Source organism: Falco naumanni, chromosome Z (genome assembly GCF_017639655.2).
Source record: "Falco naumanni isolate bFalNau1 chromosome Z, bFalNau1.pat, whole genome shotgun sequence".
NCBI lineage: Eukaryota > Metazoa > Chordata > Aves > Falconiformes > Falconidae > Falco > Falco naumanni.
This window is the reverse complement of record NC_054080.1, coordinates 18,659,913-18,673,659: the sequence shown is the minus strand read 5'-3', so window position 1 is coordinate 18,673,659 and position 13,747 is coordinate 18,659,913. Positions and strand designations below refer to the sequence as shown.

Sequence of the window (13,747 nt, the reverse complement as noted above, 5' to 3'; positions counted from 1 at the left end):
ATTATATATATTTTAAAGATACCTTGAATAGTTTTCCAAACCAAGAAAGCTATAAGGCATTTCACTTGACCTGCTTTTAAAAGAGATAGATTTACACCAAGTACCAAAAAACATACAGGGAACATAATATAGGGGGAGGGAGAAGGGGAGAAAAGTTATTAAAATAATGAAAAATTGCTATGATAACTCAGAGTGAAGCCTACTATAAATCTAGCTCTTCTTCACAAAGTGGAAAAAATACATTTTAAGCTGATCAATAGGTGCCCTAATTTCTAAACTGATACATTACCAATCAAAGACTTCAAACCTGGATCAGACTGACAGCAGACTGCTATCACTGACCTATCATTCTAGAGGCCACATTAAGAATACATTCAAAGAAAAAACTGATACAAATACCACCATTCCAATTGATTAGGATTGTATTATATAGCAGGAATAATATAAAGAGACTGCCATACAAATAAAGATTCAAAAAACCAATTAATGTAACAGGAAAATATACATAATTAATAACCCTGTGCAGCTGAAGACTGCCTATAGTTCCTATAGTTCAGTGAAAAAAAATGAAGCGAGAACAGAAATACTATTAAATAGCACAGCTTTAGTTTAACTCTACAGTTTTTATTCATTTCTCAAGATAGTAACATCCTATCAACAAAGCAGTCTGCACCAAAAAAATGTCAAAGACCTGTGTTCAAAAAAAGAACATCTTTTCCTAAAAAATTGGAAGTAGTGTTCAGTATGCCACAGAAAACTTCACTTAATCAGTATTCTGGGAAATACTTGTTCTGTTGCTCTAACAGACTCCAGGCTTGTCATCCTAATGAAGCTATCAGCCAGCACATCACCTCTTACATCTGCTGCATAGAACTGTGAGACCCAGAACACCAGTTTTTACCAACTTGTAGTTTGCAGGCAAGAACAGAATCTGGTTTAAGAGAAATAACGTCAATAAAAGCGAAATATCTGTAAGAAATTAACTTCTCATACTAACCAGTGGTCTGGAGTCTAAATCTGAGCACTGCTGCAAGCCAAAAGATGCACTGGCCTACTCCCTCAAAAATAGTGATAAGCCAAATTAATTAGTAATATTATGAAATAATAATCCTGGACTGTCAGATATCCACTAGTTTTGACCATACACTATCAATCCTCAGTTCTTCCTTCAATATGCTCAAAGGTTCCAATGTTTGCTTGATGTGTAAACCATCTCTAAAAAAAACAAAAAACAAAAGAACCTGTCTACCGTTTTTTGCTGTTTTAAAACAGAAATAAAAAGTTACTGCCTGGTCCTTCCTGTGTACACTATGGAAAACAGACTTGGTGGCAGCTTTTCAGTACTTCCAAAATAGAAAGTCTCTAAGTGCTAGGTGCCAGGAGAGACTCAGAATTATTTTGCCAGTTGGATTTTAGTAAACACTTTAAAACAAAGATAAAATTCCAATTAGATCTTTCTTAGCTACATTGTAAGCTCTGCCTGGTACAGTTTCCCTGAACACCCTCTCATGCTGAAAAGAATAACCAGTACCTCTCTAAGACTAATCATGACCCTGATTCTGCACTCAGATCCAGATGAGCAATCCCATGCATGCACCCACTAAAATAGTTCTAAAGAAAATTCAGAGTTGATTAGGTACAGGAAAACACATGGCAAGTGAAAGCATGAAATATTCACACATACTCTTTGAGTTCTAAATTAGTATGCAGTCCTGCACACTACCTGACCATGTCAGCAAAAGTCCCTACCTGATAGGCACACAACCAAAAACCCTGTACATATTTTTAAAAAAATATGAAAGAAATAAATCTGTATTCATAGAATCATGGAATCGTGTGGGGTGAAAGAGACCTTAGAGATCACCTAGTTCCAGCACTCCTGCCATGGGCATAGACACCTTCCACTAGACCAGGTTGCTCAGAGCCCCATCCAGCCTGGCCTTGAACACTTCCAATGACAGGGCATCCACAGCTTCGCTGGGCAACCTATTCTGGTGCCTCACCACCCTCATCACAAAAAAAATTCTTCCTTATATCCCATCTAAATCTACCCTCTTTCAATTTAAAACCATTGTTCCTTGTCCTGCAACTACAGGCCCTGGCAAAGAGGCTCCAGCTTTCTTACGAACCTCCTGTAAGTGCTGACCAGCTGCAGTAACGTCTCCCTGGAGCCGCCTTTTCTCCGGGCTGAACTACCCCGACTCTCTCAGCCCTTCTTCATAGCAGAGGTATCCCAGCCCTGACATCACTTTCATGGCCCTCCTCTGGACTTGCTTGTCCAGGTCCATGTCTTTCTTGTACTGGGGGCCCCAGAGCTCGATGCCGTACCCCAGGTGGGGACTCACCCACCTCAGGGCAGAGCAGAGGGGCAGAACCACCTCCCCCGACCTGCTGCCCACAGCCCAGGATGCGACTGGCTTTCCGCGCTGCAAGCGCACATTGCCGTCTCACATCCAATTTTCACCCACCAGTATCCCCAAGTCCTCCTTGGCTGGGCTGCTCTTACTCCATTCACACCCCCAGTCTGTATTGATACCGGGGACTGCCCCAACCCAGGAGCAGGACCTTGCACGTGGCCTTGTTGAACTTTGTAAGGGCTGTGTGGGCCCACTCCTCAAGCCTGTCAAGGTCCCTCTGGGTGGCATCCCTTCCCTCTAGCTTACCAGCTGCACCACTCAGCTTCGTGTCATCCACAAGCTTGCTGAGGGCGCACTCAATCCTGCTATGCCATCAATTAAGACATTTAGTAGTGTTGGTCCCAGTCCAGACCTCTAAGGGAGATCTTTGTTATAAAGCCACACCACAAAATATCCAGGCAAGCCTATATCATACTCTATTCACATCAGTTTCTTCCAAAATATAGCAGAAATGTGTCAAAGACAGGGAAAAAGAAGTATGACAAGCAGCAAACTTCCATGATAAGAGTGAGAAATCACAGACTGCATTGCTTAATATAAAAACAAGGAAGATCACACTCTTCTTTAGTATTTTTTATAATGAAGAGGGGGATATACATTAAAAATCAAAAGATAATGGATATACTGTTTTTAAAAAACATCAACACATACTACTTTTCCCTTAAGTGGTAGAAAATCAGAGATCAGGCCAGTACACACAGACTGAAACCTCCAGATTCATTAAGTAGGATATTTCATAAATAATCATTTTCTTATATATATCTGACTATATAAGACAGCTTTTAAGTCATGAGGTGAGGCATCAGTTTCCATCAAACGGCTTAACTAGGTAATTCCACCCCTATGCTTCCAAGCAAGGTGCCAGAGATAGGATACACAATGAACAGATTTTCTGATCCAGTGTAGTAGCTTCTGTATTCCTGGAATCCAAATCACTAACAAAACTACAAGGCACACCTGACCATAAAAGCATCATTATGAATCCAACTTCAACCACACACAGAGCATGAATAAATCAGAGTCTTAAAAAAAACCCAAAACACACAACCAACCAACCAGAGAAAAAAATCCAACCCCCCCTCAAAATACCAATCCTCAAGATTCCTAAGGAAAGCAAATGTTCCTCCTAGGAGTGAGAGAAGGACAAGAAAGATGACCCAGGGAACTAAAGGCCAGTCATCCCCCCCTCAGCCCCTGGGAAGATGATGGAATAACTGAACCTGGAAACCATTTCCAGGTGCATGAAGAACAAGGTGACTTGCCATAGTCAGCATGGATAAGTCAGTCATGCTTGACCAAATTCTACAGTGAAATGACTGGCTTGGTAGACAACATGAGAGCAGTGGGCAGGGTCTGCCTTCAGGGAGATTTCAGGGAGACCTCTGACACTGTGTCCCCTAAGATCCTCCTAGACAAGCTGTTGATGTATGCCAAGGATGCAGAGAGGTACACTGAAAAATGGCTGAATGGCCAGGCCCAGAGGGTGATCACTGGCACAAAGCCTAGTTGGAGGTAAGTGACTGGCAGTGTACCCAGAGGCAAATACTGGCTCCAGTCCTGTCCAACATCTTCATTATGATCTGGACAATGGGGCAGAGCGTACCCTCAGCAGGTTTGCAGATGACACAAAGCTGGAAGCAGTGGCTGATACACCAAAGAGTTGTGCTGCCATCTCATGGGACCCAGAGAGGCTGGAGAAACGGGTTGATGGAAACCTCCTGAAGTTCAGCACAGGGGAGTGCAAAGTCCTGCAGCTGGGAAGGAGCAACCTCAGGCACCAGTACATGCTGGTGACCACCCAGCTGGAAAGCAGCTTTGCAAAAAAGGACCTAGTGGTCCTGGTGCATACCAACTTGAACATGAGCCATCAACATGCTCCTGCAGCAAAGTCGGCTCATGGTATCTAGGGCTGCAGTAGGAGTTAGGATTGCCAGCAGGCTGAGGGAGGTGATGATGTCCACACCTGGATTACTATAACCAGTGCTGGGCTCTCTAGTTCAAGACAGACATACTGGACATGTTCAAGTGGACATACTGGAGAGAGTCCAGCAAAGGCCACAAAGATGATGAAGGGACTGAAGCATCTCTCCTGTGAGGAAAGGCTGAGAAAGATGGAATTTTTCAGCCTGGAGAAGAAAAGGCTCACAAGGATCTCATCAATGTATATAAATACCTTGAAGGGAGGGTGCAAGATGGATGGAGCCAGGCTCTTTCTGGTAGCACCCAGTGACAGGTCCAGAAGCAATGGGCACAAACTGAAACACATGAGGCTCTGCCTAAATACAGGAAAACACTTTTTCATTCTGAGGGTGACCAAACACTGGTACAGGTTGCCCAGGGATGTGGTGGAGTCTTCATCCTCAGAGATGTTCAAACGCTGTCCGGACGTTGTCCTGAGCAACTGGCTCTACATGGCCCTCCTTGAGCTTGGGGTTGGACCAGATGACCTCCAGAGGTTCCTTCCAACCTCAACCATCTGCGATCCTGTGATTATGTTGCCAGCAATTACAACAGAAATGTCATGTTCTTTTTCTGTACCTAATATTGCTTCTGTGAGAGAAGTGAACAATGCAAACCAGGAACTTGTACACAGTCATGTAAACAAGTACCTATACAGAGGGCATATTTACAGGATCAATTGTTTTCCACGTTATACCCACATATACATGTTGCAGAATGTAGCAATAATTCAATACACATCTTTTTCCAAACAAGAAAGTTAATATAATCTCTAAATCCATCTAAATACCTAAACTGTAAATCTAATCTAAAAAGCTACCACTCTTGTGTAAGCATTTTTCATGATTCTAACTTTTTTTAATTTTAATTCAAGATATGTTGATGAATGTTTAAGCAAAGATAGCTACTACAGCAAGGTGCCACAAGTATGAGAGTAATTTGTCTACTATTTCTCAAGGTACAGAAAGATAATACAGCAAGTATGTGCTCATATGCAATTACTTCTAGAATTTAAAAGGCAACAATGAAATGATCATGCAGTCATCTACTGGACTCATAAGACATTACAAGGAGATTCATGAGATAAGAAGAAGATGGCAAGTTCTTCTTCCATTATCCTATGCAATTTTAAAAGTACTTTATCTCTGTGTGTCTTGTTAGCAGAATAAATATACTATTTAGCAATCAGTTTTGTGAACTTATCTTTGGGTTAAGGAAAAGTTCTTGTGAATGAGTTTTTCACTCAACTAAAGTCTACATGATTAAGACATTAGAGGTTTTCAAAACAAACTATGAAAATAAATTCAAGTTCAAACTCAAATTACAGCTTAAGATCTACACTCACACTCAAGCTGATACTCAAAATTGTCATCTAGGCTTGGAAAAGAAGAAAAAGAGAGGGGCCAAAAATGATTTAAGTATATGTAGAGGCAAAAACCTGTATTTAAACCTGCTTTCATGCTAAAAAACAAGTAAATTGCACTTTGATATTTTTGCAGTTGCTTTCTGCAAGCCTAGTGACAAATAACAGTTTAAAACTGCTTTATGTAGGATTTAATACAGCAGCAAAATGCAATACCATTCTACAAGGTGGTACTGAAATCACAAAGAAACTCCAGAACTACAACATACACCAGGAGCACTGTATTTACAGGGCTCACAAAGCTGCAGACAAAAAACAGAGCAATGTCATCCCCATACCAGGTCACAGAAGGACATACCATGGGTATGTACAGTACAAGCTCCAAATGAAAGAGGATCAAAGGTGGTTTTATTAGTTTCTCATACGCTGAAGACCCAGCAGCAAAATACATAATACTGCATAGTCTGTCTAAAGAAAATTCTCAGACAGCTGCTTTGTAGGGTATCTATAGAACTGCCTTCCATTCTGCACTTACATGCTGTATTTTGAAAGTTAGCCTCACAACCTTTCATGATTTCCCTTCGTTTTCAAGTTCAAGGGACAGTTACACTTGCCTATATATTTTCTGTATCACTGACCATTTAAACTTTGGGACTTGTATACTTGGCATTGGTAAATATTATCTCAAAAAGACAGAAGCCCTAATATGTTGTTCAACTCAAATATTTTTGTCATGCTTACATTATCAGTCATTTATTTGGTTAGGTCTGTGAGTTACTATAATTCTGCACATAAAAATTCAACAAGTTTTGTGTCTAAAATTACCTGGGTTTACATAGGATAAATTTTAAAACTTTAGAGAAATCAACTGTGATGCAATTCTGAGTACCCTTAGTCTGTTCCACAAATATATTTCATCTTATCAAAATGTGCATTTTACACCTAAGTAAAATCTAGGTTTATTTAGGTATAAACCTGCTGGTGTAAATTACGTTGTTCCATTTCTGTCAGTGCATCACATGTACCTTATATGTAAAATTTATTTTCTATGTATATTTTACTGACCACATCATAAAGCCATAAACTGCACCTTATCCCAACAAGACACATAGCAATGATTAAAAAAAAGTGAGAACAACTGAGTCAGTGTTCCACAATTCTTTTGAACCATTTGATCCTGGCTGACACTGTTGCATTCTGTACACATCTCCTTACGCAGTTAAAGGCTTACTATGAATCAATAGAATGTTATTATACATTCTCATAGATGTAGACACTTATGTCTAGATACAATGAGACTTCCACAGCATGTACCAAAATTTTAACTGGTAACAGGCTTATATGAAAGAAGATTATTATGCCATCATGAAAAAGATCTCAAAATTGTAGTAAGTATCTCACAAAACACACCATCTAACCAGCTTACAAAATTAAAGATGGCTGGAACTTGGATATGCTTCAAGTACAGAGAATAAACAGGCTGACGAGCTTACTCTCATGAGCTAAACCGCTACAAGTACTCATGAGTACATTTTACTCTTGCCCAATAGTAAAGCATATTCACAAATATCTCAAAATGGTATGTAGGTTGCACTACTTTACTTTGCTAATAATGCACATATAGTCAGGTTCCAACAGTTACAGTAGCTAAGCTAACATGTAACATCACTTTTAGACAACAGAACTCCATTGCTCTGATCACATTTACCTACTACCTAATAAGTACCCTTTTTGTTCTCCATTATCTTGGCTTCTCAAAAACTTTGTATCTTAGTTTAACCATAGAACCATAGAATCGCATAGGTTGGAAAAGACCTCTTGAGATCATCAAGTCCAACCGTTAACCCAGGACTGGCAAGTCCATCACCAAACCACGTCCCTAAGCACCAAGTCTACACATTTTGTAAATACCTCCAGGGATGGCGATTCCACCAGCTCCCTGGACAGCCTGTTCCAGTGCTTCACCAGACTTTCAGTGAAGAAAGTTTTCCTAATCTCCAATCTAAACCTCCCCTGGCACAACTTGAAGGCTGTTTCCTCTTGTCCTATCGCTTCTTACTTGGGAGAAGAGACCAACCCCCACCCGCCCACAGCCTCCTGTCAGGCAGCTGTAGAGAGCAGCAAGGTCCCCCCTGAGCCTCCAGACTGAACACCCCCAGCCCCCTCAGCGGCTCCCCACAAGACCTGTGCCCCAGCCCCTTCCCCAGCCCCGCTGCCCGTCTCTGGACACGCTGCAGCCCCTCTACGTCCCTCTTGCAGAGAGGGGCCCAGACCTGAACACAGGGTTCGAGGGGCGGCCTCAGCAGTGCCCAGTGCAGGGGGACGGTCACTGCCCTGGTCCTGCTGGCCACACTGCTGGGGACACCAGCCAGGGTGCTGCTGGCCGCCTGGGCCCCCTGGGCACACTGCTGGCTCCTGCCCAGCCGGCCGTCACCCAGCACCCCCAGGCCCTTTCCCACCAGGCCCTTTCCAGCCGCTCTGCCCCAGCCTGTAGCGCTGCGTGGGGCTGGTGTGACCCACGGGCAGGACCCGGCACTGAGCCCTGCTGAACCTCACACCACTGGCCTGGGCCCATCGCTCCAGCCTGCCCAGGTCCCTTTGAAGAGCCTTCCTGCCCTCCAGCAGATCAACACTCCTGCCCAGCTTGGTGTCCTCTGCAAACTTGCTAGGGGTGCACTCAATCCCCTTTAAACTCCTTGCTTTAAAAAAATCTACACAGCTTTATTCTGTCTTAGCAAAAACCCTTACCTTCCGAGGGGTCAAAACCCTCTGCCTGAACTTTTCAATCGTATCTTGACCTGCAGCTGCCCATGCACTGGCAAATGCTTCAGCTTTGTCTTGATCCAGGTGAATGCTTTGCAGCTGCTGTTGCAATGAAGCAGGCTTCAGATTATGGTAGACAGCCTGTTAAAAGGAAAAATAATTGCTGTTGCTGAGTACTGTTCTACAAGTTGTGCCAGATACATTCTACCACAGATGGCCACCATGTTCACACAAGATTTCAACTAGCAAACTCTACTGTGAGACTGCAGGCATCCTGTTCATCTTAACCCACTGACAAGACAGAAAAATGTAACTCTCTCAATTGTAGCTCAAAATGCAGTATTACAAATGACTCTTCTCATGATAGACAAACTATTAAAAAACACATACACAAGCTAGATCTGAGTATATGTATATGTTTCCACTGTACACAATGCCAAAGCAGCTATTAACTTAAAAAAAACTGTGCTTTGAGGTCACTTGTGCCTATGAAGAACGGACAATTTTTCCAAATTTACACTGTTCAAGCAAGCCTGAACAACAAGGTAGCATTCTGAAAAGACAGGAACAGTTTGCCAAAAAGGTGAGTTAGTTATTACCTCACTACTAGTGTCAATTTTTGTGGTAAACTCTATATAGTATGCTGGTCTCCACTTTCAAAACAGGACTCTGTCAGCACCAGGTCGAGGAAAAAAGAAAAAAGAAAATGTGGCAAAGACCGTGCAGCAGTATTATCACCTATAATGTGTCCATAGACCAAAGGGCTGTCAAAGTTATGCTCTGACAGAACAAACAGCTACTCCAAGAAGCGTAGCTATCAGCAGGAACACAAAGAGTCCTCATACAACAAATACTCCATTTGGGACTCTTTATCAGGCAACTACTAATATCCAGCCCTTGGGGTTTTTTTTTAAATGTGAAACAATTAAGTCCTAGAGGAGACTGAACTTTTTCTGTTCACATGTTTTCACTAATTTTTCACTTCAATATTTATCATATAAATAAAGTCGTCTGATGAAATTAGGACCAGGTAATAAAACAGGTAAGTTCGCGGTTTGGCTGAGGTGAAAATTCAAAATTCCAGTCTGGATGTGACCTCAGGTTTCATTTTGAGTTTTGGTGGATAAGAGCCATGGGGAGGAATGGGGTTTTTTTGTTTTTAATGCTGGGAATGTGTTAACTAAGGGAACCAATCATAAATTGACACGTGTAAGAAAGTACAGGATTCAAATCTCACAAAAGACAATCAGCATGCTTGCCCTCTGCACAGACTACACTTACTACGCTTGCATGAAATGGACAGACAATCACACAGCTGTGGCAATTTATAAGTTACCATATTTACCAGGAATACATTGGCTTCCCAACCCGTACTGGTAGAGTACAGGTAGATGGTAGAACCAGAAAACCTCTGCTTACAAGACATTTAGCGCTACACCATGCAGTCACCTACTCACTCAAATACTAGAGCTACATCAGATGCACCTGTTCAGTTAAGTACAAACTGCTTCTGTGCACAAAAATTTTCTATAACTGACACGTCATGTAACTTAAGTAGTGCTCAATAACGCCATCTAATATTTTCCTCACAGGAATTAAAAAAAATGGATGGATGGATGGCTTACAATGAGCAAGAGGAAAGACTGTCTATCATAATTGTCAACATTTCTCTCAGTCACACAGAGCAACTTGCTTCCACCACCTATGTTTACACTAGCTGGAAACCCACTCCACAAATGCAGTCAGTCCAATCCAAATCAGAAAGGCACGCAAACAAAAGCAGTAAAATCATGCCCCCGAAACATATATAATATTCTATAGACACGTGTTTTCACCAATTCCTTTTTATCTTGACTTTTATATTTTTTAAATCTCCAATTGCATTAAAAAATATATACTTAGCGATTCATAATGATAAAAACAAGGTACCTGTTCCCAAATGAATGATATAGTTTCAAGAACTAGATGAAGATCCTGCTTCTCCAACGAAAAAGCTATTTGAAGTTTTTCTTCTTCCTCTTCACTGAAGGTACTTTCAGCCTGAAGCACAAAAATTGTTAGTCCTGACATTCTATTTAGCGCTCGAGAACATACCTGTCAAAACAAAAACTTCCTTTCCATTTTTACAAATGTAGTGGCTGTCCAGTTGTTTCTAAACAGAAATAACAAAGTAAAGCTCTTTTCCAACAGAAAAATACAGTGCAATGCCTCTCACTGAAAATCAAAGACAACAGTATCACATGAGAAGTTATCAGGATTGCTTGAAATACATCACAAGAAAATGCTTTCTCAGCACCTAAAAGACACTAAAGAAAGATGTTTCTTTCAACTATCAGATCATCTCCAACAACTTCTTATAAATAAAAATAAGAGAAGTATTAAGTGTACTACTTGAGTCAGGCCCTGAAGAAAACAGAATGCAAAACTGTAGCGAAGTTAGTTATGTGTGCTTCTTCCACTGCGTACACTCTTCTGAAAACCACTCATGCTGTTACAAGGGAAATAAAGGCCTAATGTATGCTTATTGTGAAAGTCAGACTTGAATCTATAGCCTACTGTATTTCTGAAGATTGCTGAAAATGCGTTCTACATTCAAAATACAGCTGCTATATTTATTACACTACAACAAATTAAGCAGTAATTTAAATGCAGATATTGCCATCTTTTAAAATGCAATTACTAACAAATCTACGCTACAGACATCAAAGCACCACATTTAGACCACTTATTAATCCAAAACTGCAAAGCTACACAAAAAAAGCAATTCAACTGTCAGAACAAACAAAATGAAGCAATTACACAAAAATGTCAATGTAAGACTATCAAAATGGAAACATCACTTGAATCATTAGCTGTTAGAAGGAAATGCAGAGCTATGAGTATCTGCTTTGTTAAGGCAAGTCAATTTATTTAAAGTTTCTGGCAATTTAACATGTCCTAGAGTCAGATACATTGGAAAGGCAAACTGAAGGATTCATGAGATTGAATAGACTAAATTACAAAGATCACTACAGCTCACGTAAATGCTGATTAAAGATGTGAAGAGATACCAAACTGATCTTGAGTAGTAAAAAAATCCCAAACAAAGAAAAAAACCAACAAAGACCCACAAACAAATAAACAAAAAAAAGGTTGGTGACACTTCTCAGTTACCAATGAGTGAAAAATCCATGCAAAACAACTGAGAAAACCCTGTGCAGTAACTGCAACATCCAAGCTAGTAATTTTGGTAGGAAAAATATCAGCAATTGAATCAAATAATCAAAACAATCCCTACAGCCTCAGAATTACAACTGTTAATACATTTGTATTTTCTATCTGTGCTGCTCCTAAACCAGGGGTCCTCAAACTACGGCCCGCAGGCCAGATACGGCCCCCCAGGGTCCTCAATCCGGCCCCCGGCATTTACAGAACCCCCTGCCCCCCCCGCCAGGGGTTGGGGGGGGGAAACCAAGCAGCCGCAGATGGCTGCCTGCCACTGCATCCGCGCCGGCCCCTGGTTAAACAGTTTGAGGACCCCTGTCCTAACCTGTAGTATTTTAGTATTTAGTTTGTGTATATATATGTGTATTGAAAACAAATTCTCTCCTTTTGTTTTTCTGAACAGCAAATAAGGGAATCAACAAAGTCTGACACTGAAAGATACAGACACTCAACAAAATAATTTCTGCTTTAGCATTTATCTTAGTTTCCCCTGCAATATTTAGTACCAAGGTTGGATTCGGTCTCCATTTGACTTTTCAGTACTGTGCAGTGAAATTGACTACTGATTTTATTTCCTGGTTCTTTTATTTGTTTTGCAATTAAAAAACAAATTGACAAAAATATTCACTAGAAGTTATGGGCTTTATTTTTAACCCAAATTCCACGCGTGGCTTTGGCTGATGGACATATAGAAATGCAAAACAAAACAAACAGAAAAAACAAAACAAAAAAAACAAAACAAAAAAAAAAAGAAAAGGCATTTGGGCTTTCTCTTGCAAGGGCAAGAGCTGAGTCTGCACAAACAGCCAAGGAACGGGAGTCTCCTCGGAGAGCGTTCTCAGAGAAACCAGCGCTTGGAGGTGACAGGAGCACGCTGCAACAAGCACGGCTGGTTCTCACACCGCTCACCCTCCGCATCCATTACCGGCTCTCACCTCATTCACCTGAAATACTTCTGGGCAATTAGCGATGAGTGAAACACATGGCGGGGGGGGGGGGGAAAACAGGAAGTAGTTGTCCCTTAGCAGAGCTGAGTGCCTCATCTGTCCCAGAAGGACGACTTCGAAGCACCGGGGCAGAGAAGGGCCGCGGTTCCGCCGGGCTCGGCCCTGCCCACTCCCCTCCCCCCGCCCCCGCCGCAGCAGACGCGGCGGAGCAAGGGGCGGCACTCGGCCGGGTACGCGGGTACCGCCGGTACCGCCTGCCGCTGCCCCGCGCCCGCGGCCCCGCCGGGAGCTGCGCGGCCGAAGCGCTAGCGGGGCCCGGGGGTCCCGCACCGGCCCGCGCCCTCCCGGCGCCGCGCCCGCGAGGCCCCCGCTCCCGCCGCGCCGCCCGCCCCGCCAACCTTCAGGTGCAGCTTCTGGAGAAGGCGGGAGAGGAGCCGCGGGAACCGGCCCGGATCCACAGCGTTGAGCAGCGACACGGCCCTGCGGATGCTGCGCGGAAGGACAGGAGGCGGTCAGAGGGACCCGGGACACGCCGCGCCCCGGCACCGCGGCGAGGCCCTGCCCCCGCACCCGGCCCGGCCCCACCCGACCCGCCGCGACCGGGACGCGGGCGAGGGCGCGATCAGCGCTGGTCCTGAAGCAACCGGTACCTGTCACTCTCCGGGACGACTGACGCCGCCATGGCTGCCGCTGCGGCCCCGCCCCGCGACGGCAGCCCGGCGGGGCCAAGCGGCGCCGCTGCGCCCTGCCGCGCCGGCCCCCTGGCACAGCCCCGCGCCAAGGTAGGGCGGCCCCGCGGTGGCAGGCGAACGGCCGGCGTCCCCCCCGCGGGGCTGCGGCACCCTGCAGCCGCTGGGGGGGCTGGAGTTGAAATCCTCCGATGTAAAGTGTTCAAGACGTACTGGTGCCTGGCAGGAGCCCGCCGTGCCGGGTGTGGGCAGCGCTCCTACCGGCAGGCACGCCGCTGCGGCGCGGTTCTGCGGGGCTGCCCGGCCCCTCGGGGCCCCGTGAGCCGTCTCGTTCCCGCAGGGCAGCGCACACCCCGCTCCGAGCCAGGGGTCGGCGACCTTGTGCGCCGGGCCACGAACCCGTAA

General features: G+C 43.9%; 1 protein-coding gene across 2 annotated transcripts in view; it reads right to left on the bottom strand.

The window, feature by feature from the left end:
- Positions 1 to 13,427, bottom strand: part of COMMD10 (COMM domain containing 10) — a 119,043-nt gene extending 105,616 nt beyond the window's left edge. Inside the window, exons 1-4 of one of the 2 annotated variants that reach the window (XM_040580671.1) lie at positions 13,304 to 13,427; positions 13,052 to 13,142; positions 10,432 to 10,542; positions 8,488 to 8,643 (exon numbers count right to left, since the gene is read on the bottom strand). In XM_040580671.1, the coding sequence (XP_040436605.1) occupies positions 8,488 to 8,643; positions 10,432 to 10,542; positions 13,052 to 13,142; positions 13,304 to 13,335 (390 nt within the window). In that variant the 5' untranslated portion in view covers positions 13,336 to 13,427. The remainder of the gene's footprint in view (positions 1 to 8,487; positions 8,644 to 10,431; positions 10,543 to 13,051; positions 13,143 to 13,303) is intronic. The other variant, XM_040580669.1, reaches the window with a different exon arrangement.
- Positions 13,428 to 13,747: the final 320 nt, after the last annotated feature.